The 23,255-nt window shown below is 45.4% G+C and overlaps 1 protein-coding gene across 1 annotated transcript; it reads left to right on the top strand.

Moving 5' to 3' along the window:
- Window positions 1–1,290: 1,290 nt before the first annotated feature.
- Window positions 1,291–21,827, top strand: SMIM13 (small integral membrane protein 13). The gene is made up of 2 exons (XM_074985910.1): window positions 1,291–1,625; window positions 17,732–21,827. Exons 1-2 carry the CDS (start codon window positions 1,550–1,552, stop codon window positions 17,923–17,925), a joined length of 270 nt encoding a protein of 89 aa, XP_074842011.1. The 5' UTR covers window positions 1,291–1,549; the 3' UTR covers window positions 17,926–21,827.
- The last annotated feature ends 1,428 nt before the right edge of the window (window positions 21,828–23,255 follow it).

Below are 23,255 nucleotides of genomic sequence, written 5' to 3'. Positions count from 1 at the left end.
CAGAGAAGTAAAAGTGCTGCCACAGCTGAACCAGACTGATTTGCTTTTGCATTATAGATAAGATATGGGAGGTCAGAGGGAAAGTCAGAAGTGCAAGAACACTATCAGAGATCAGGTAACCTCTGTCCTTAACTAACCGGGGCATATATCTCTGCAGAAGCAAAATGGTAATGTTGCTACTGCATGGGCACCAGCAATAACGGCTTTCCTGTCCATTTGTGAAGTGCTACTGTGGCTGTATTTGGACACCTCAGCTGTCTCAAGGGGAGAGTGACAATCCCTTGTGTTCTGCAAAAACGCTATTTTCCCCTTTGTCCCTCACACCACTCCAGTCCATTCTATGAGTATGGAAAGTTTAATGCAATCCCACTTCCACCTTCCCCCATTTCCCCTTTCATTCAGTGAAAAACTTTCCAGGCCTGTCCCTGCTGTTACCCGGGGGTTGTGTGTGTGCACGCACGCACACGCACAGGAAGTGGGTCTTACGCATGAAAGCTCCTGACCTAATGCTACAGGAGTGCTTGGTGTTGTGTAGAGGTGAGGGAGAACTGTGCGTATAGACGGGCATGTGTGAGGGATATGTGGAGATTGCAGTAGATGTGCAAGGGGGCTATGTGAAGTGCAGCATGTGCATCTGAGGGGTGACAATGGATTGTTGCTTGTCTGTCAGGGTGGGAGTGGAATTCAGTGGAAATGGACAAGTGGTTGCACTGCAGTGGGAAAGGTGGGGTGGACTGCAGCATGTGTGACGGGTGGGTGTGCAATGCACTGGGAGAGGCGAGGTGGATTGAAGCGTGTGTGAGGGGTGGGTGTGCACTGCAGTGAAAGGGGTGGAATGAATGGCAGCAGCCGGGGTACGCACTGTGCGAGGGGTGGGTGCGCACTGCAATGTGCAGGGCAGCATGGGTACACTGCAGTGAGGGGTGCAGCACCAGAGAGGCAGGGGCGAGGAGCGCTGCTGTATCATAGGGGGCGCACGCATGCCCCGGGCGCAGCTCTGTGACTTGGCACACTGCCAGCGGAGGGGGTTACGCTCCCTCGCGCCCCACACACGCAGCTCTCAGCTGGGCGGGGATAAATTAGCCCCCGCGGCGAGACTTGCTAGGAATTGTAGTTTCCATGGGCCGCCAGGCGGCTGGTTAAACTCCAACTCCCAGCGTGCCGTGCGTTACCGGCTTGCGTGCCGGCGCTGCGTTCTCACGCAGCCTCCTGCCCCCGCAGGGGGGCGGGGTGCTCACGCCGGCTTGTCCAGGAGGAAAGTCGCCGCTCGCGGGCGGTGCCGCGCGGCTTCCGTCATTGTGTGATCCCCCCCACCCCCTCGGCTCGCGGGGCTGCGGCTCCATTCCCCCGCCGGCGGCGGCCGGGCTCGTTGTCCCCGCCGTGCCCCAGCGCGGCCAGCCCGCCCCCTCCCCTCGGTCCGGGCCCGTGAGCCCTGCGGGGGTCTCGGGACCGGACTCGCCCCCGCGCTCCATGCTGCGCGGCGATGCTGCCGCCGCTGCGCCCTCCCTGCGGGTAAGCGCGGCCCTCGCCTCCTCCCCCGGCCGGCGAGATGTGGCAGAGCATCGGCCTGACGCTGCTGGTGATCGTGGCCACGCTGGCCTGCGTGCTCCTCTTCATGCTGTGCGGTGAGTACCGGTCCGCCTGGCCGTGCCCTGCTCCCTCTGCGCTGTGTCCGCCCCGCCCCGCCGCCCGCCAGCTCGCCCGCCCGCTCGCTCGCTCGCTCGCCCTGCAAGGTTACCCGAGCGCCAGTCGCTGGCGGGACTGCAGTTCGCACCGCGCTGCTGGTCAGTGGAGCTCTGCGAGCCGGTCCTCATTGAAGGCCGTAGAAGTAGCCGCGAGTGACTGAAATCATCTTCCACTAAAAAAAAATCAGCCGATTTTTTTTGGAGCATAAGCTTTCGTGGGCAAAGATCCTCATCGTGACGAAGCGGGTGTTTGCCCTGAAAAGCTTATGCTCCAAAAGATTTGTTAGCCTATAAGGTGCCACAGGACATCTCATTGTTTTTGAACATACAGACTAACACGGCTACCTCTCTGATACTCATCGCTATAAATTGTGCCTTTTTTTCCCCTGTTCAACTAATCTGAAGTTAATTGGAGACCACAGGAAGGCTTTGGAGTCCCATAAAGATAGACACTTCAAGACACTCTCTAGGTGTATAGTGCCTTTTAAAATCTAAAAGAATTTTGGATGCTCTTGTGCAGTACCGTCTGGGCTACTTCCTTATTTTCTCTGCACTGCCCTGGTTAAGATTGATTGGAATGCCGGCCTTGTGTAAAAAGCACAAAACAGGAGTGAAGTTGAAAGGCTAGACACATTCTGCAGTGTTCAGGCAGGAGGCCATACCTGCGTCTTCTCCTCTGTTTCTGTAACAGGTAGTAGGAAGCTCATTGAATTCTTTGCTTAAAAGCCTCTTTAATTTTTTTTTCTAGTTTTTTAGTCAAATTAAAATGAGGTAGTAAACTCAATAAAATGCTAAAAAGACACTGAGGCTTCCTAGTCTAAGTAAAATTTGGAATTAATTTCATGGGTATTTTCCTAATTTGCAACAGAGAGTTAGGGCACATCTAGATTGATGGTCCAGAGATTGATTTGCCAGGGTTCAATTTAGTGCATCTAGTAAGGATGCCCTAAACTAAACATTGAGGTGTGTCTGTCAGCTCCAGTCCTTGAAGTTGTGAGGAATAAGGGAAGTAGAAGGAGCATTTCTACTGTCAACTTCCTGCTGTGGCGATGGTGCCAAAGTTCAAATCAAGGTATGTTAACTGCAGCTATCCAATTAATGGAGCCAAAGTTGCCTATCGTAATTTGAAGTTATCTTTTAGGTTGACCTGGCCTTACAGTGGTCAATGACCCTGTATCAGAGGGGTAGCCGTGTTAGTCTGGATCTGCAAAAGCAATGAGGAGTCCTGTGGCACCTTATAGACTAACAGAAATGTATGAGCATAAGCTTTTGTGGGCAAAGACCCACTTCGTCAGATGCAGGAAATCTGACAAAGTGGGTCTTTGCCCACAAAAGCTTAAGCTCATACATTTCTGTTAGTCTATAAGGTGCCACAGGACCCCTCGTTGCTTTTAATGACTCTGTAGTTGTTAATTTACATTGAAAGCACACCAAGAACAGGAAACTGTTCTTTTTACTGTCTTAGGAACTAGGTTTATCTTTCTTGTCTCTTACAATATATACAGTCAGTGCAGGTGACAGAGGCCGTTTACGTAAAGTGACTCTTTGTATTTATGTTCCTGAAAAATGCTAATTTAAGTGAAACAGTGTTAAACACATCCAGCTTTCCCATACAACAGGGGCAGGGAACCTGTGTCCCACCAGTCAATCTGGTGGCTTCTCTGCATCTCATCCCCAAAGCTTGTGGCTCAGTCCTGTGCCTCAGGTGGGGATGCACACCAGCACTGGTGCTCCAGCCATGCATGAGGGACGCCATGGCTGGAGCACCAGCACTGGCCAGCTTGCACTGATGTAGGAGCATGAGCCCCAAGCTCCATGGAGCTGATTCAGCCTCCACACCCCAGTCTGCTGTCAGCAAAAAATGTTCCCTGCCGCTACTTAACATAAATAGGGAAGATAGGTTCCAGGAGAAAAAAATGCATGAGAGAAGACATTATGTACATACACAGTATAAGTTTAAATAATTTTAAACAAACAATTTCATATAGTACACACCAGTGATGATTTTGAAGCTTGGTTAAAGTGGGGTTTGCCAATTTCCCAGATGGAATGCCAGGGGGCAGAGTAGAGAGAACCAAACAACCTGACCTGAATAAACAATATGATACATATATAACATCATACACAGTTGTGCAAATGGTGGGATCTCAACAGTATTGAAGCATAGTCCAGGAAGTGAGGTTAGGTAAAAGTGTCAGGCAGGTTGCACTCCGGTAGTACAGCTTGTTGTCAGTACTTGATTTATTTTCTCACAATAGGCAGGTATTGAGCTATGCTGTGAGTGCAAAGAGGTACATTTTGAAATTTGCTGAAAATTTTAGTGAACTTCTGAATAGCAGGATGTGGTTTCACTTACTACTTGTCTACCGCCTCCCTCTCCTCAAACCAGGTTTAACAAACATTGAGATAGGAGACTTGTGTATTCTTTTTGAAGGCTGAATTCAGTTGTATGCAGGAACTATCTTAAGATACAAGATGTTTTTAATGCCACGTTGAGTTGTTTCCCAATTCTGTCTTCAATAAATTTTGCAGACCTTCAAAGTCCTGAGACAGTGTCTATGCTACTACTTACGTTGGGCAAGCCTGGGTCACTCAGGACTGTGGATACCCCCTTCTCCCTGAGTTACGGAAGGTTTGCCTGTACGGCCACGTCTACATGTGCACACTACTTCGAAGTAGTGGCGCCAACTTCGAAATAGCGCCTGTCACGGCTACACGTGTTGGGCGCTATTTTGAAGTTGAAATTGATGTTAGGCGGCGAGACGTCGAAGTCGCTAACCCCATGAGGAGATGGGAATAGCGCCCTACTTCGAAGTTGAACATCGAAGTAGGGCATGTGTAGACGATCTGCGTCCCGCAACATCGAAATAGCGGGGTCCGCCATGGCAGCCATCAGCTGAGGGGTTGAGAGACGCTGCCTCTCCAGCCTGTGCGGGGCTCTATGGTCACCGTGTGCAGCAGCCCTTAGCCCAGGGCTTCTGGCTGCTGCTGCGGCAGCTGGGGATCCATGCTGCATGCACAGGGTCTGCAACCAGTTGTCGGCTCTGTGGATCTTGTGTTGTTTAGTGCAACTGTGTCTGGGAGGGGCCCTTTAAGGGAGCGGCTTGCTGTTGAGTCCGCCCTGTGACCCTGTCTGCAGCTGTTCCTGGCACCCTTATTTCGATGTGTGCTACTTTGGCATGTAGACGTTCCCTCGCAGCACCTATTTCGATGTGGTGCTGCCCAACGTCGAAGTTGAACGTCGACGTTGCCAGCCCTGGAGGACATTTAGACGTTATTCATCGAAATAAGCTATTTCGATGTAGTGTGCACGTGTAGACGTAGCCTACAAGTGCTAGTGTTCACAGCACTAGCTAAGCAGGAGAGTTTCTCCTATTGGCCTAGCTACTAACACCCATGGAGGGTAGTTAAGTTGTGTTGGTGGGAGAGCTTCCTTCCATCAACAAAGGACTGCACAGGAGATTTTACAGTGGTGGAACAGCATGGATGGAGAAGTACAGTAAACTCTCTGATGTCCGGCATCCATGGATCGGGAGGTTGCTGGATAATCAATATGCTGTATAATGGACAGTTCAGTACTTGCGCTGGGTTAGGAGTGTGGAGGAGCCTGCAGGCTGCACTCACACACAGCGCTGAGCGGGACGCTTCTCTCCCCACCAAGGGACTGGGCGTTGCTTGTGTGCTCAGTTGCAGGATGACCGTGGGCTGGGGCGTGAGCCTGGGCAGGAGGAGGCAAGTTTACAGGTGCCATATCCCACCCTCAGGGCTCTGCAAAGCCCTCCAAGGCAGAGCCCCACAGTGGTGGAGGGAGGGGTGGCACCAGGGGGAGCTGCGTCTGACTCCGCAGGCTGGAGGGGGAAAGGGGTGGCACCATGCGGGGCAGCTACATCTGGCTCGGTGGCGGGGGGAGAAGTAGGGGGAGGAGGGATGGCCTCTCAGGGGAAGCTACCTCCAGCTCCAGAGTGCCCCTGGAAGGCCGCCCCCACCCCCTGCTGCCAGTTTCCAGCTCGCTGCGGAGCCTGCTTTGGAAGCAGCTGCTCCACTGCTGAACGGGGAGAGAGGGAGCGGAGGAGCCTGCTACATGTGAGTGCAGCCAACAGGTTCCTCTGCTCTCTCCACGCTCCTGCCTGTTCCCTGACCAGAGCTACTGAGCTCTGAGTTGTGCTGTTTTTTTGAGGGTGCCAGTTACTCAAATACCAGTTAAAGAAGAGTTAACTGTACTTTTGTAAGGACTCCAATGTAAAGGTAACCCGAGAGAGGTAAATCAGCATTGTCCTTCTAGGGACAGTGTTAAAAAGAAAATGTTGTTTCCTTTGATATTGTCTTTTAAATATGTTTGTAAACAGGAAATGGCAAGGGTGATACATTCCTGTTGGGAATGAAGTAGGCCTGGACTGTGTTTGACTCTCCCTCATGCAACCTTTCAAGCTAACAGAGCAGCCTGTGGAGCCCAGCCACACATGCTCTCTCTATCCCATTAACGTGGCTTGTGTTACTATAGTATTTGAGCCCTTGACAATTCTTTCACATATATTTCCTCATAACGCAGCTGTGAGGGCGGGTACTTCTGTTAGTCTTTCTGTCCCTGTGCCTGATCTGTGAAACTGGGACCAATGCAGAGACTAAAGCTTTTGTCATTAAAACTATTGTTCAGGAGTACATGGGTGACTGGGGAGAGGATGACATGCAGTGGCCACTGGCTACATGACTATGTCTCCCCCAAGCCCAGGGAAGGGCCGAGACAGCCCCCCTCTGTCCCAGGCCTTGTTTCTCCTGCTCTTCCCCTACCTCCATTGCTCCCCCCTCCCCAAACGATGCAGCCTGGGAGACTAGCAAGGCCAAGGGCTTAGCACCACCAGCGGGCGTCCGGCCCTCCCCACACTCACCAGCAGCAGTGTGTTGAAGTAGAATAACATGGCTCCAGTTTGCTCTACTCCTCTGACTGTTTGGCTCCACTTCCTGCCAAATGAGTACAGGGGCAGTTCTGCCCCCTCTCTCGAGTAACTTTCCTGGAAGAGCAGAATGATCTGGGGTTGCGTTGCTTTGCTTCCCTCCTGTCTGCCAGTGAGTGCAGGGGGGATGGAACCCTCTTCTGGGCATCAGACCCCCCCACCCCTCTGCTACTCCCTCCAGGTGCCCAGGGATTCTGGCCCCACCAGCTGCTAGCTGTCCCTTGCCCCTCCTGCCATGTGTCCCTTCGTGATCTCCCCATGCGTTGGCCTTGGAGGAGTGTGAAGGTGCTGCTCCTTCTTCCCCACCCTCCACCGTCTGAATGACAAGTTTTAACAACAAAGAACAGTAATGGAGACAGTGCTTCATCGGTGGGAGACACTTGTTCCAGTGATGAAGGTACCTCTTCTTGCTGGGAGTGGGGCTTTTTTTTTTTTGTCATCAGGAGAACTTTCTCCTTGGTGACAAAGCTGCTACACTGCTCGCCTTACATTGGTGTGGCTGTAGCAGTGCAACTGTGCTATTGTAAGGTGCACATCTTAGACATAGCCTACCTGACTTGTTCTAAGATAACTTGTAGTAGAGTAGGGAATTGAACCCTGCTTTCCTGAATCCCAGATCAGCATCCAAGCCACAGTTTTATTTTTAATATCTACATAAGCTACAGTGAGCAACACCTCATTGAAAACTGTTGTGCGCCTGCATGAGTGGGTGGTGCTGGAAAGGGTACTACCACTTCTTCTGTCTCCTCCCTCATTTACTCTGAGCATGAGGCTGTACAAAAGTCACCACCAGCACTTTGAGGTGAGAATATTGTGCAATACTGTACATTTTTATAAAAGAGGAATTGGAAAAGGAGAATACATGCAAATTGCCAAATGTTTGTGAGTTGTTGAGTCAAACTAAATCACAATGACAAACTTCAGTCAGCAGAGAGTAAGCCGTGCTAGGTTTCAGTGACATCCATTTAGGGTTGGCTTCCCTTTTCCCTGAATTAAATGCTTTAAGTATCCAGCATTCCACTTTATACCTTCATTGCTCAGGTGGGATAGAATCTGAGATCATGAGTAGTTCCAGCATGTTTCACATCCAGCTTAAAAATGCTGTGACTGTTACCTTTTTTTCTGTTTGCTCGAGAGTTAATTAAATCTTCTTGCTAAGCAGAGTATTTTTGTTAGACAGAATTTAATCAAATTTTCGCTCATTTTGGACTGATTATCTTTTTATCTTCTAGCTAGTTGAGGACACTAAATGTTAATGCTCTGGAGGGAATGGGTGTGTGCTGCTGCTTTTTGACGAACTTTGTTGAAACGCCCTCTTGAAATCACTTAGTTCAGGGGAACTAAATGTATTCTGTATTCTATACATATTGATGAGAAATTGCCATTTGTTTTGCTCTTTTCAGACTGTCTCAAAGTGGAATGTTGGAGTAGGCAGCTTGTTTTATTTCTCATCAGATTATGTAGTTTATTTTATAAATACACTGACTGTGGAGATCATCACAGTATCAGAGCACTGCATAAGTGTCCATTAACTTAATCTTCACACATTTCTGAACTTGGTCTCAAAGTAGAAAAGTAGTATCCCTTTGAGATAGAGGGGCACAGAGGTTTAATGACATGTTAAAGATTACACATGAAGTTGGTGGCAGACTGAGGAATAGAACCTAAGGCTCTGGCTACAGGTTGCTTTCCACTGATCTAAGCAGGGTTCTGTGTATGTCCCTCCATTTTGCTTACTGTTGCCAGATTTCATTGGTTTCCTTCCATATAGTTTTCTTTCCTACCAGTATTACTAAAGTGACATTAATGAGAAGTGAGGTGCCTGCAGATTGCGCACAATGTTGACAGTAAGAGCTGTGCTCTCTCTACATCCCATGAAAGCATTGCTATGTTTCAGTCATCTCATCTCGCGAGACCTAGGTACAAAAGTGCAGTTAGCAAAATACCCTGTCCTGGGAGATCATCTTGGTTAACATAGTTTTTCAGTCCGCTGAGATGGAGAGACACTCATGTGGTCCACTCATCAGCCTAGGTTCATTGCTGCTCTAAATTCTGTCCTGTTTCTTAATGATGAGATAAGAGTTTTCTTCTCTGAAACATCTGTCAACAAGACAAAAAGAAGAAAGCATTATCTACATCAGTGCTCCTCTATTTCCCATTATCCAGAATTTCATGTCAACCAAATAACATAAAATAATGCAGCTGTTCTTTGCAGTTATGCGGTGTGGATGATGTGTGGTGATTGTTATTTGGTAATGCTCTTAATATGCCCAAGTATCAGTAGTTTGGACTTGCATACTGTTTGAATTATAAAGGATGAAAAACCTTGAATTTGTCACAAGGTTATCTTTGTACTGTCAACAGGGTAATGCCGGATTGAGACCGTTCTTGGAGAGAGATGTGAAAATGCTAACAGGCCTCTGTTTTTTTCCAGAATCTGTTTTGACTATGTTCTATCTAAGGATAGTTTTTTGTTCTTACAGGCATTCAGCAATTCCAAAATAACAGTATTTCTCAATTTTTTTAATAAAATACCCCTTTTTCCAAAAAAAAAAAATACCCACAATTTTCAGACATGCACTTTTTTTTCTACCATTACAACACATTTGTTTAAACAACTTAATTGTAGGTGATTGGAAAAAGTCACCTATAGGCAATAAGCTTGACATCGTGCTTATGATTGTGCAAAGAGGATAAATAAACTCAAATGAACATAAAATAAGTCAAATATGTATTCACACATTTTATGCAAACATCAGTGAACAGGGATCAATGACATTACAAGAAAAATAATGCGAAATTTGAACTTGTTTGGGTGAAATGAAATATTCAGATCTAGGTTTGAAACTACCGAGGGCCACAATTAAATCAGTGTTCTTGATATGGTTTCCTCTGTACACTCATCCCTCGTTAAACGAGTACTTCACCAGGGACACATTTACTTACCTTAGTTCACTCTATGAGTGAACTTCCCTGCTAATACGAGGCTAATCCCCTCCCCATGGCTCCACACTGCCCTAGTCTGACACCCTACCTGCCAACCTAGAAGCCTGACCCCTGCCCTCTGCCAGCTCTGCAGCAGCCTGACTGCCTTCACTGGCCCCATGGCAGCCTGACCCCGCACCTTCACTGGCCCTGTGACAGCCTTACCCCTGCCCTCTTCCAGCCCCGCAGTAGCCTAACCGCTTCCCCAGCTGCTGGCCCCACAGACTGGCCCTGCGGCAGTCTCACCCCCTGCTTGCCCCGCCGGCCCCGAAGCAGTCTTACCCTGTAGGCGCCCAGGTGCTATGGCCGTGCCCCTCTGGGCAATGCAGGCCCCTACCGCTTGCCCTGGGTCTAGCCGTTCCAGGGCTTTGTCCCCTTTAAGAGTAGGCGATCAGCCAGCCCGCAGCTGGAGGGCCCCGCCTTAAAGGCTGGGGCGGGACCGCGGCCAGTCAAAGAGTTCGGGGTCGGCCTTTAGCTCCAGGAGGGACTGCAGTCACAGCCGCTGTCCTGGGAAGCCCAGCCCTCAGTTCAGGGCGGGGCAGCAGCACAAGGTTTGAGGAACAAGCCCAGCAAGGGCTTACCCTGTTGGGGAGGGGATGGAGGTGGGGTTCCGCAGGCCCTCCCACACCACTGCGACCCGGCCCGGGGCTCTGTGGGTCGCTTACACACGACCACGGCGGTGGGGATCCAGGCCGCAACACACCGCCATGGGTTCTGGTGCAGTGTTTCCTGGGCCACTTCCTACCTCCACCCCCATCAGGGGAAGGTCCCAGTCCATCTGGTCAGGGGGTCCCGCGGGGTCAGCCCCTTCCAAATCGTCTATCTTTGGGGGCTCCGGCCAGTCGGTCATCTCCACATCGTTGGGGTAGTCTGGCAGTGGTAGTACGGTGGGCCCGAGGCGATCCTGGGCCTGGGGGCTGCAGGGGTCCGCTGGAACTCCGGGAAAGGCCGCTCCTGGGGCCTCATGGTTGCTAGGCCCTGCCTGTCTGGCTGGGCCTGGGGTCCCCTCCAAGGAGGGGGTCCTCCACCGGCGTGAGGGTCCTGGCAGATCTGGGAAGTCCAGGTAGGTCCCCTGGGGCATCTGGATCCGTAGCTGTCCTGGCTGGTCTGGGCCTCTGGGGGCTTGTTCCTCCCGGGTGGGCGGCAGCGGGCTCTCTGCCCCTGGCGTCTGGGAGCCCATGAAGGTGCTACCTCTCTGCCTGGAGGCCCAGGCTTTAATGGGTCCCGAGCTCTGTGCTTGGCCCTTCTGGCTCTAAGCCATGCCCTCTGAGGGGCGGGCCACTGGTGTTCTGGCTCCGGGCCCGCCCACCAGGGTCTCTGCGCAGCCTCCTCTGCCTCTGAGTCAGCGGGAGGCCGCAGTGGCTCACTACATACCCCCTTCTGCAGATCGGCCTATGGCAGTCTGACCCCTGTGTCAGCCCCACGGCCCCAACCTATAGCAGCCTTAATCCACCCCCACCGAACCAAGCCTGCAGACTGGCCCTGCGGCAGCCTGACTCCTGCCTCCCCTCCCCACCAGCCCCGTAGACCTAACCTGCTGCAGCCTGACCCCGCCCCCCAACCACACACCCACCCTTCAGCAGCCTGAACCCCCTACCCGCCCCACGGTCCCAACCGGCCACCAGGTTTTAACCCTCCCTCCCACTCATGGCCCTAAACTGCCCCCAGCCTTTAACCTTTTCCAACTCCCAAACCCAAGGTTCACTTACCTTTCGAAAGCAGCGCCACCTGCTGCCACTCCTTCGCCGAGCTCTAGAAACCAATCAGAGACTTTTACGTGTATTCTAATGAAAATGTAGTGTCCCTCTTATGAATTTTCACCTACAAGCACAAAGTTGGGAACCAATTGTGCTCGTAGAGTGAAGAATGAGTGTACTCCCTTCTTCCAGATCTGCAGTTTTATTCTTTGTTTTCACAAGGAATCGGTCCATTTTAAGCCCTTCCAGTTGTAATTATAAATACTAAACTAAAATTGTACAAATAGCAACTTTATCACTTAGTTCAGGTAACAAGCATAATATTCCAGAGCCAGGCACCCCCAGCTCCCCACTTTAACCGAATCCCCCTTCCCTCCTCCAGAGCTAGGCAGCCCTATCCCTCCCCACCCCCCACTTTAACCCAATCCCCCCTGCTCCAGAGCCAGGCACCCTTCTTCCCCCAGGCCTCCCCCGCTGTAATCCAATTCTGGCGACTTACTAGAGCCGCTGCCGCCGCTGCCACCATTACTGCTGCCCCGTGCTTCTCCCGCCATGCACTAGGGAGGGACGCGCACACAGAGCCGTGCATAGCGCTTTCACGGCTCTGAGCATGTTATTGCTCAAAGAGCTGCATACAGCTCCAGTGTGCGTACCGCCCAGACTCCTCTCACGTACCCCTGTGGGTACATGTACGACACATTGAGAAACACTGCAGTATAACACTACGTTTTTAAAGAGAGACAATTTAAAGATCCCTCTTCTCTTAATCTTTTTATTTTATATTGTTTCTGATAAAACTTTTTAAATTAGAGTTTACAATGTGACTGAAAGCAGTTGGTGAGGGGGAAGAAAGCTTTTCCCACTTCGGTTAGTTTGCGGCCTCTTTCAGGGTTTCCCACTATAGTCAGTCAATTTTACTTGTTTATATGGGTTTTTCACACAGCACCAAGGGATGAGAACACTTACAGGACACAAATATTGGTGTAAAACCTCCACAGTTAACAGTGGCAGTTGAGTGCAGCGCCTCAAACAACTTCTAGGTTTTTTTTATTTTTCAATATAAATTACTAGATTTCAAATTGACCATCTCTTTCGCATCATGACATGGGCTTTCTGTATAATCCTGCACTGCTTTTTTAAATCTATGTGGTGATTCACTGTACAGTGCTTAGCTGACTATAGATTCTTATTCCTCGTTGAAGACTGAATTGGCTGTTTATTTAATATGTACAAATTTTTCTCTTAACCTGGAGTGTTTTATAGCTATAGTAATAACCGTTTGTATGATGAATGGCCCAATGTGCAACTATAAAAGTGGGAATTATGTGTAATTCCAAGTCATGTGCTCAGTGTCCCACTTATGCGGGAAGTCTGGAGTATGAAATACATTTTGGTACTTATTCATTTTAAATTAGCTGTTTCAAAGCATCTTACACCGTTTTGTGGAAGATGCAAAATAGTTTGTCACGTTCTTTGCTGTCCCTAAAATTAAAGTTGTGTACAGTTTATTATGCAAACTGGCTTTCTTTAAAGGACGTCCACAAATTATCTATTGTATGCCTGGTCTTTTTTCCTCCATTTATATGCTTTATAAGATCTAAAGTCAACTGTGTCTCATTAAAGAAATCAGATGAGTATCTGATTTAGTGGCAAGAATGAGAGCACGGAACTGGAGATTCATAGTTGCTTTGTAGGTTGTTATTGTCTGCAGTATCTCGCGCGCGCGTGCGCGCAAATTTCATTCATATATATTAAATGTGTAAGAAAATAGAAATGTAGTTGCAAAGGGGATAGTTTTAATCCTAGCAATTTGCATATGCTGGTAGTTTTCTATTTTCCTTTGACACAGTATTTTTTCTCTCTTTATACTGCAAGTAAAAACTCACATGCCTTTGCACTGTTTGCTTTTCTTACAAGAATTGGCCAGTGAGGGAAATGGGGATTTAACCACAGTTTCTGTAGCAGTACTTGTGGTATACATGATCTTCAGAACAGCAAAAATTATCTTTTTAAAATCTATCTTTCCATGAGAAGAGAACTATTGTCTTTCACAGTCACAGATTAACTAGATGTCACTGTATTGTTGTCATCAGCCTTGATGACACTTGAGATGTCGTCCACATTTACAGGAGGTATATTATCATTCTCTGTGAGATCTCAAAAAGAGATGATCAAGATTCGTTGTTAGTTCTGGGCAAAGAAGATTTTTAAGTGTAATTAAAATGCATATTGGATAATGACTTAAATTTGGGATTGACAGGATTTTCCCAGTTTGACGTGAGTCCATATTAATAATTATTAATGATTAATAATAAATGAACATTTCCAATATAACATAACAGTTTTGTATCGCATAACTTTTCAAATCATTTTATGCATTTAATCCTCACAACATTCTTGTGAAGAAGGCAGGTAAGTGGCATCTCCAGTTTAGAGCTAGGGAAGCAGACACTCACTTGCTGAAGACAACATTTTTTTACTCCCTGTAAGATATTTCCTGGCCTGAGTAGTGGAAAGAAATGTTTGTGAAACAATGACTTGAAATGTCCATGTTTCTTTAAAAAAAAAATAGTATGACGGCACTTTTTGGTGAAATGGTAAGAGTTGCAGATTCTGTTCGTTACTTGATGAGTCATTCTGCATAAATTAATGGGTTTCTCCGGAGGTAAAGTTCTGGTCACTGTATTTAAAAGTGGCAGAATCTGGTCTTGGCCTCTGGGTGATGTAAATCTCTTATTACCATGAAGATCCAAGAAACAAAGTTAATCATTCTAATTCCTTAATTCTTTGCTCATTTTACCATCCAATATTGAAAATGGATGATGAATCATTATTATGATGGTGGTATTTAAAATCAGCAAGGCCTCATTGGGCTAGACAGTTTACAAATGCATCACAAACTCTCAAAGAGCTTACAATTGGAGTACAGTAGACCCCTCACTTAGATGATTTCAACTTATACATTTCTTGCAATAACACAAGTCAACATAATGAGTTGCGGGGAGCCAGAAACCAGGCATCAGCCTGGCTCCCCTCCACTTGCGGGAGCCTGGAAAGTGACCAGTACTGCTTTGCTGGTCAGTTTCCTGGCTCCATTGTGTGATGGGGAGTCAGGAACCAGACATCAGCATGGCTTCTGGCTTCCCTCTGCTTGCAGGAGCTGGAAAAGTGACCAGTGCTGCTGTGCCTGACTCTGGGCTTCCTGCCACTCACAGGAGCAAGGAACTAGGTGCAGCCAGGACTGGGGCGGGGGGGCCGAAGGTGGCAGGGCCCATATTCTGCCCAGTCCCAACTTTATGCAAAATTTGATTTATGCATGGTTGCCCAGGAATGCAGCTTGTGTGTAAGTCGTGCGTCTACTGTATATGGTTAGAGACAACAGATGGATACAACAGACAGAAAGAAGGAGCACACAGAAACAATGAGACCACGCTAGAGAACAAGACCAGTGATCACAGTTCAGCTACTTCCCTAAACATCGGCAAGCTTTTTGTATGCATCACAGCAGAGGAGAGTTTGAGGCTTTGTCTGTGCCGGGGTGGAGAACCTTTTTGTGGAGTCATGGGCTGCTGACCCACAAAAAAATCAGCTGGGGCCTCATTAAAGAGAGAAAGAAGGGGGGAAAAAACACATTGCTTTCTGCACACTGCACTACTATGGGCAGTGATGTGAAGAAGTGGAGACAGAGGTTCAAGGCTCCCCACGCTGGCCAGATTAACTCTTTGGGGGCCCTGAGGCGGGACCAAAAATGGCGGGGGTTCAGTGTGCAGGAGAAGGCTTCTGGGTAGCAGGTGTAGAGTCTAGGTCGGGGGGAGGGCCCTGGGTGACATGCCTGTTCTCTCCTACAGACAACCTCCCAACCTCATGAGGATCCTCACTAACAGCCACAGTCTATACCCCAGGAACACCAGTCCTGGAACCTTTCCCTGCAACAAAGCCTGCTGCCAGCTTTGTCCACATATCTTCTCTGGAAATACCATCACTGGACCTAACCAGGTTACTCACAGAATCACGGGCACTTTCTCATGCTCCACTACTAACATCTTATATGCCATCATGTGCCAACGATGCCCAGATGCTTTGTATATTGGACAGACTTCTAACTCCCTTAGACAAAGGGTCAACGGGCACAAAACAGACGTTAAAACACTCCAGATCCACAAACCAGTTAGTCAGCATTTTAATGAATTGGGCCATTCTGTCAATGACCTAAAGGTATGTGTGTTACTGAAGAGGAATTATTGTACCGTTTTGGAAAGAGAAGCCGACGAGCTGGCTTTTATATTCAAATTCGGCACATTAACACATGGTTTAAATCGTGATGGAACTTTCTGAGTCACTATAGGGGCTTGTCTGCATACTTGGCTCAATCTAATTCTTGACCTTCCCCCCACACCCCTCCACTCTCTCTGATTTGCTCACCTTGATTATCTTTTTCTGATTTGTCCTCCTTGCTTACTGTTTTTGGTTCTGTGTGTCTTAAATATTGAGTCTGTTCTGGTCTGGCTATGGTCTGAAGAAGTGGGTCTGTCCCACAAAAGCTCACCCAATAAACTATTTTGCTAGTCTTTAAAGTGCTACTTGACTGCTTTTTGTTTTGATAGTGTATAGACTAGCACAGCTTCCACTCTGTTACTATATAGCTGATTATGTATCAGATCATTGGACTTCACCTGTTCCACCCCCTCTAGAAACACAGGAGCAGGCAGGCTGTTGCTGCAGGGGAAAGGTGACAGATTGGTGTGCTGCTTTGATATTCCTCATCATAGAAAACTCGCAGAGCTACTCATGATGCTGTTCCCAGCAGCTGAGGTGGAAGCAGTAGAATCCCAAAATGCACAGGTATCAATACTGTACAGTGGGATACCTTCCCATAGTGCATTGCTCACACTTTGGAAGACGGTGCCCCTAGTTTGGACATGATCTGTTTCCAGAGGGGATAAATCTGAACACCTTCTGATTATTTTTGTTTTGTCAACTTTGGGTTTCAACTAAATTTTGTCAACAAAAGTTGGTAGTGTAAACATATCTTTCCTTCAGGCCTGGGGAGACAACAAGATGGCTTTTCAGACATTTAGTGGCAAGCCTTCCATTCTTGAGGAGAGGCATGGAAGACGGAATAAAGGTGTTGGTTTGGAAAATGTCACATTTGGGCATTGAAGGCTGGAAACGTTGGCAGAACAGAACTGAAAGATGACATCTTGATACCCTATTGCAGACTGGTGGACTGAGTGTAGGCTGTGCAGGCCAAGAAAAATGAAGACTTATTGCTGTAGTTTGCTCTTCTGATTTAACACCATGGCTACGTTGACACTAGAAGCACCTGTCGTTGATAGCGTCTGTCGATGGATTTGTGTTGACAGGGGGCAGCCAGGCTCCCCTAGCCTCTGTCGACAGAATGGCCGACCAGAAGCTCTGCAAACAGGGTTGCCTGTTGAACTGGCAGCCCTCTCTGTGAACAGAAGTGTCTACACTGCACTTCTGTCGACAGAACTGTGTCAACAGAGTTAGTCCTCAAATTTTTGAGGGATAACACTGTCAAGACAAATTCAGAGTTCTGTCGAGACTCTATCAACAGAAAGCTTTATGTGTGTAGATGCTCCCTGAGCCCCTTCTGTCGACAAAGCTCTCGAGTGTAGACACAGACCATATGTTTTAGATTGCATTTTTTTAGCCCCTTCCCTGTGAATGAGGGTGGAAGTAACTGTGCCAAATCAAAGAATATTCCCTGATCATTTAAAATTTGCTGTAAATGGAATCCTGGAAGGGTAAATGAGGTAAACTTTTGAGTCGTAGAGCTCACCTCTTCCAGCTGACTTCAGAATATTCTGAGGGCTGGAAGAATGAGATCGTTGTCACTCTGATTTTAGAAGAGAGCTGTGCTTTATAATAAATCCTAATTTAAGACCTTTCCAAACCTGTCACAGAGCTAGAAGTTTAGTAAAACTGCCAGAGCCTGGGTGTATTTGGCAATAGAGACGTGGCTATTCAGGTCTATTTGAGTGAACATGTTCAGGGTGGAAATGCTGGGCTTATCTTTTTGAAAAGTGTCATGGTCACTTGAAAAACGAGATGCAATATCATTTTAACATTCAAAGGATGATAGTATAATTGTTCAATGTTCATTGTCCCCTGTTGCTGTGCTGACATATTAACATTGATAGAGAGGTCATGTCCTGATGTGGAATTTGAACTTGGCTTCTTTTGTTCCTGAAGCAAGGGTTCTAACAGTTGAAGCAGATTGAGAACTGCAGGTCACTTTAAAATCTTTGGAAAGGGGTAAATTCTTTTCTGAGTGCTGGTAAGCTGTTGATCAATGCACTTTTTGTAGCCTCGGTGTTTGTAGGGTGGAAAAACGTGAAGTTGTATGACATAAATTAGTAACACTTTTTTTTTTGTCTGTCTCCTCTAGGTTGGTATGTGGTGTGGCAACTGTTTTTGTCTAAATTCAAGTTCCTGAGAGAGTTGATAGGAGACACAGGGTCCCAGCAGGGGGATAATGAGCCTTCAGAGTCTGAAGCTGAACAGGAGGCTCCACCCACTCCGCAGAGAGGCAGACCGAAATCAGCACGGCAAAGAAGGGCACCAGCAGAAGAAGCAACTTAAAAAGAGTCCTCTGGGCATTCATTAGCTAACTATGAACAGATTAAACATTTCTGTTGCACTATGTGATTCAGCAGTTTTGTTTTACTAAAGCAATGGACTGCAAAAAGTCAAATATCTGTGAACATTTATTTTTGGATTTCAGATGTACACTACTTTAGTAGCGGTTTAGGAAAGGCTTTAATGGTAAGCCATATGGGACTAGAAAAAATAAGGTAGAGGGAGAATCTCTCAGCCTGGAAAAAAGCTGAGCTGCTGTAGCTCCCACCCTTGCAAGAGAATGCTGTTTTCCAGTCCATATGGTTAGCCTTTCCTTTAGTCTGAACACGGTAAGCATTTCAGACTTGAAATGGTTGCTAACTTATTTTTCTTTTACAGCACTGCAACTGGTTGTAGTAAAATTTAATTTTATTTCTGTATTTCATTCACCTGTATATAAATATATTCTTCAACTTAGTGTATGTAAACTTGAAAGATGTTCAAAGGATATCTTGCTTGCATGGTATTCTAAAATGAAGTTTAGCAACCTTTTCTGGACATGAGAGAATCAGCACTAGATATAAATGTTGCTGTCTTCTTTAAGAAAAAGTAATCAGGAGATCATACCCAGCTTCTTGGTTTTGACACAAGAAGGATTACAGCTAAAACTGTTCTGTTGGACTTGTGTGTCTTGTCATCTGCACTTCTGACTTCATTTTTACTGGAGTTGGGCAAGTGCATAGGTTAAGTATCTTCACTGTTCAGTATCCTAAAATGGCAAGCACAGTTCTAACTCACTTTAAAATGCAAACATATTTTTACATCAGGTATTTGGTACCAGATTTTTTTTTTCTGGGCCTGTTTATTATGAAGACATTATGACCAGTTTGGTGGACACTTAAATAGTGTTGTAGCAAGGTGTTTGGTACCCCATATTTGGTGATGGTTAGTGGTTTATCAGAAATTTAGCAGATTCTCCCAGTTCTTCATTACCTGAATTGTACTCCAAGTACCGTTTTTTAAAAAAAAATTATTTTTTGCATTGCACGTCACGTAAAATTAAGTCCCCCATTGCAGCAATCCAGTGACTTTGTAAACTAGTGTTTGTGTGTCAAACAAGGAAAAAGCAGGTGCAGCCTCTTGAAAGGGGATGTTGGCTTGGTGAAGCTACAAAAACTGTTTTTGAACAAGCTCTTCTGAATTACTTTCATAAACTTTGGATGTATCTTTTTGATTTGTTTGGTTTCTCTTTAGCAGTTTTCCATCCATTCAGATTCTGCTTTACAGAAATATGTCTTAAAATTACAAACCATGAATCCTAGATCCATGAACAGACTCACTTGATACTCTAGTAATAATAACAGTGCTTAGTTCTTTAGTAAGACTCATGCCTAGGAGAAGAGCATTTTTACTGCCTTTTATCTTCTAATGTATCTCGATATTTGCAAGCTAAAATGTTAGAATTCAAAGATGACAGGATACAAACTAAAATATACCACAACATCTGGTATTCTTCCTAATGTGTCAATATTAAAAATACTTAATGGATGTCATGACCCTTCCCAACAAGTTCTATATTCTTTCTTTGTTTTCCAGCATGTTTATATAAGCATGCTGTATTGCAGAATTATACTTTCAAGCATGTAGAAACTTTCAAGCATGGTTATAGCTGGTTTTCAAACATCCTCTAGCTACATGAAAAACATAGCAATAGTTCTTTCCTATTCCACACTTCCTACTGGTGAGAATGGGGAAAGGAAATGGCTAGTGATTAATAAGATCCCCATTGTATGCAAACTGATTAAGAGCATTGTTTCCTTTTCCTTCTTGTTTCAAGGGTTTGCCTTTAGGACATACTCAATAGTATAGTCTATTAGATGTACAATATACTGTCATCTTAACACTTTTGAAGCACTTTTCTTAACCTTTTCATTAAGAACATAAATTTTGTGTGCTTTCATTAATTTTGTTCTTCAAAAGGACTGTAATCTTGCTGTGAAGTATTTGTACTATATGTACGTTTCAGTTATAACTGAAATACGAGTACACATAGGAAATACACATAAGGCAAAAAGCTGGCATTTCTAATCTCTCTTAATGGAAGAGGTAATGGAAACCTTTTGGCAGTGTCTAATTTCAACAGCTGTGAAATGTGAAATTACAGCAGTACAGCTACCCAGCAATGTAGTACTCAAGGCACAAGACGTAAGGACTTCTAAGTAGATTGAACAGGGAAACCCAAGTAAGTTTGAATGCTGACACTTAGCTGGAGGAAAGCAATAAAATGAAAATTAAAACTCATGAATATAGAGCAAGTTTGTCCTCCTTTTTGGCCAACTTTTTTTCCCTCTTGAAGTGTACGTTTCCCTGCTTGTGGGATTCATCTACTCTGTCTTTTGTGAAAAACAGCCAACACTATTGCATTAATAATGCTGATGTGACCTAGCTGCCAATAACACTAAATCCACCTACAACATAACATTCACGCTCCTAGTAGCAGCATGACAGCGAGGTTTATGTTAAAGATAGTATGAGTTGTGTAGCTTTGGTAATAAAGATGTCAATGTATCATGAATAGGAGAAAATATAAAAAGTTTCTTGCATGACCCAGGTAGAAACTTGTGCGTTGGGGTTTTACACACACCTATAAAACAAGGGCTGTGTCCAGACTAGCCCCCAACTTCAAAGGGGGCATGGTAATTTGGGTGTTGGGAGATTACTAATGAAGTGCTGCGGTGCATGTGCAACACCTCATTAGGCTAAATCTCCCCTGCGGCAACTTCCAAGTGTGATGCTTCGAAGTGCCGGCTTGCGTGTAGCTGCAGGTCAGCCGCGGCTCCTTCGAAGTCCCTTTACTCCTCACGCAAGCCAGCATTTTGAAGTTGCACACTTCGAAGTTGCCACAGGGGAGCTTTAGCCTAATGAAGTGCTGCATATGCACCACAGCACGTCATTAATAATCTCCCAGCACCCTAATTACCATGCCCCCTTCAAAGTTGGAGGCTACTCTAGACACAGCCAAGGTTATATTTATGTGAAAGTGTTCATGTGACTTGGTTGAAGGTATTAAGCTTTACCAGTCATGAGCTTTATAACTCATGTTCTTGTCTTCGAAATATTTTGTTTTGAACATTTTTAACCAATATACAGCTAAAGTATTTTAGTTGTAGTTAAGCACTTGTATTTGTTAACAAAACTAAGTCTGAAAAACCTTTTTGTAAGGCAAAAATACAAATGATTTAATCTTTGTTTTAATTAGATTTATACATATATATGCCTTATTGCAGCCATTCTACTGAATATACTTGTTGGTTTTGGTCAATTAGTTTAAAATATATTCATATCACATTTGTGGCAATGGTTGAGCAGCAGTTATCTGCTTTGTATATGAAACACTTCATTTCAGAAGGTACTGTCAGAAATAGTAGAATAAGAACATAATAGAGTCCACTTGAAAAGAGCACACAAATAATGGCTACAAATTCTGGATTAAATAGAGGATAGTTGTGTTCCTGTAGGATTTTTCCTACGCATATTGCGTAATTCAGACCTGTTAGGAAGCCATTATGGTTTTTGTCATGGTTATTTAACATCTGCCCATAAGGCTAATTCTATGCAGTTTATTCACTAAACGCTGCTGCTGTAGCTATTTGCAGTAAATGCTATATACTGTGCCGCAATCAGTGAGCAGCTTGCTGCTTAATGTTAGGTTTATACTGACATAGACCTGTGTATGTTTCAACTTTTAGTTTGTATGGAAATAAGCAGAATAAATATTGTGTTTAATGTACTCATTTGCTTATTCAGTGTTAACTGTTACAAGATACTGTACCTAATGCTTCTTTGGTTTGTCTGTATTCGTCATGTTAACTGTTCTTTTAAACTGACTGCACAGATTAAAATGAAATAAAATAGACTTGATATGAGTGCTTTAACGCTAATATTTTTCAGCCAGTGTTGGTATCTTACTTGCAAAGTAATGTGGTGGTTCTTTTCCTGCAGTATAGTTTGAGTGCAGAACAGCATATAATTACACCAAATGATCAGATTTCAACTGTTGTTGTAATGGATGCAAATAATCTGAATCTATAAAAATAGCCAACTGCTTCATTTAAAAAGTCCTTCCTTCACTTTTAAAACAATATTACCTCAAATTAGAAATTGACACCTTTTCCTTTTTAGCACCTTCTCCCCCAGCTTCACATTTTTATATGTAAGAGTGGCCCTATATAAAATTGCTTACTAGTCCTGACCTACTATCTTTTTCTGGAAAAAAAAAAATAACAAAAGGAGCGCAGAATAGCATGAGGGCATTTTTTAAGGTTGAAAGTGTAAGTGTATTTGTGGGCTGGGTGAGGGATAGGTTGAGGAAATGCACTTTGGGAGGGAATGTAGTCTCATGGCTAGAATACACAAGTTGGGGAGTCCTGTGTTGTTTCCTGTTTGACCTATGGTAAGCTGCAGATTTATCCCACCTTAGTTTTCTCATCTGCAAAAATGGACTAGTGCAGTGCAGTGAAAGTGCACTTTTGGGGAAAGGTGGTAGTGCCAAAGCAACTCATACTTGATTTTTTGCATTTCCTTGCCCTTAGGCTGCATATTTTCAAATCTAGGTGAGAAGAAATGCCACTGTTGCTGCTGATCGGTGATTTATGCCTAAAAGTGGAAAGGTGTAAAATATCCATGTTGCTCATTGGATTTGTTAGCAGTATTTACTACTGATGATGATGAAAGATATGTGACCTTTCTTCAGTCCCTAGCAGGATGGGTAAAATGACTCGAGTTAACTCTGCTCCTTTATCGTAGTAGTCCCACAGAGGTGATAAACAATTTTGGTTAGAACATTGGCCTTGTAAACCCAGGGTTGTGAGCTCAATATTTGAGGGTGCCTTTCAAGGGTCTGGGGCAGGTTAGATTTAAAAAAAAAAACATGACGGGGAGTCTGATACATCCTGCTGTCAGTGCAGGGGACTGGACTCAATGATCTCTTGAGATCTGTTCGTGTGCTATGAAATATGTATATCTACAGTTTTTCCTCCTGCAGTCCACCACATTATACCTTGCCTGCTGTGCTGCCTGATGTGTGTTGAGGATCCAGTTAAAGTACTGTGAGGGGGGTGTTAAGAGGTTATTGTTTTGTTTTGATGAGTACACAAATTGTCATACTCTGTTGTTGTGAAGAATTGTGTGTGTTGATACAAAGAACAGACACAGCTAGTAGTCTAAAAGTTTGAACATATCTTTTATAATTACTTAGTGTATCTACTCCAAGACCTCCATGTACTTTGCATCACTTGAATTGGCTGCAGAATTTGTTCCTTCTCATGGAAATATTGCTTCAGAGTCTAAATTAT

Source organism: Carettochelys insculpta, chromosome 2 (genome assembly GCF_033958435.1).
Source record: "Carettochelys insculpta isolate YL-2023 chromosome 2, ASM3395843v1, whole genome shotgun sequence".
Lineage (NCBI taxonomy): Eukaryota > Metazoa > Chordata > Testudines > Carettochelyidae > Carettochelys > Carettochelys insculpta.
The sequence above is the reverse complement of the archived record's forward strand: the minus strand, read 5'-3'. Positions and strand labels throughout refer to the sequence as shown.

What these genes read in the sequence shown, in the direction of transcription:
- SMIM13 (XM_074985910.1), top strand. Translation starts at nt 1,550, where the DNA reads ATGTGGCAGAGCATCGGCCTGACGCTGCTGGTGATCGTGGCCACGCTG. An exon ending in GCTCCTCTTCATGCTGTGCG is followed by an intron (nt 1,626 to 17,731) that starts GTGAGTACCGGT and finishes TGTCTCCTCTAG; the next exon opens with GTTGGTATGTGGTGTGGCAA.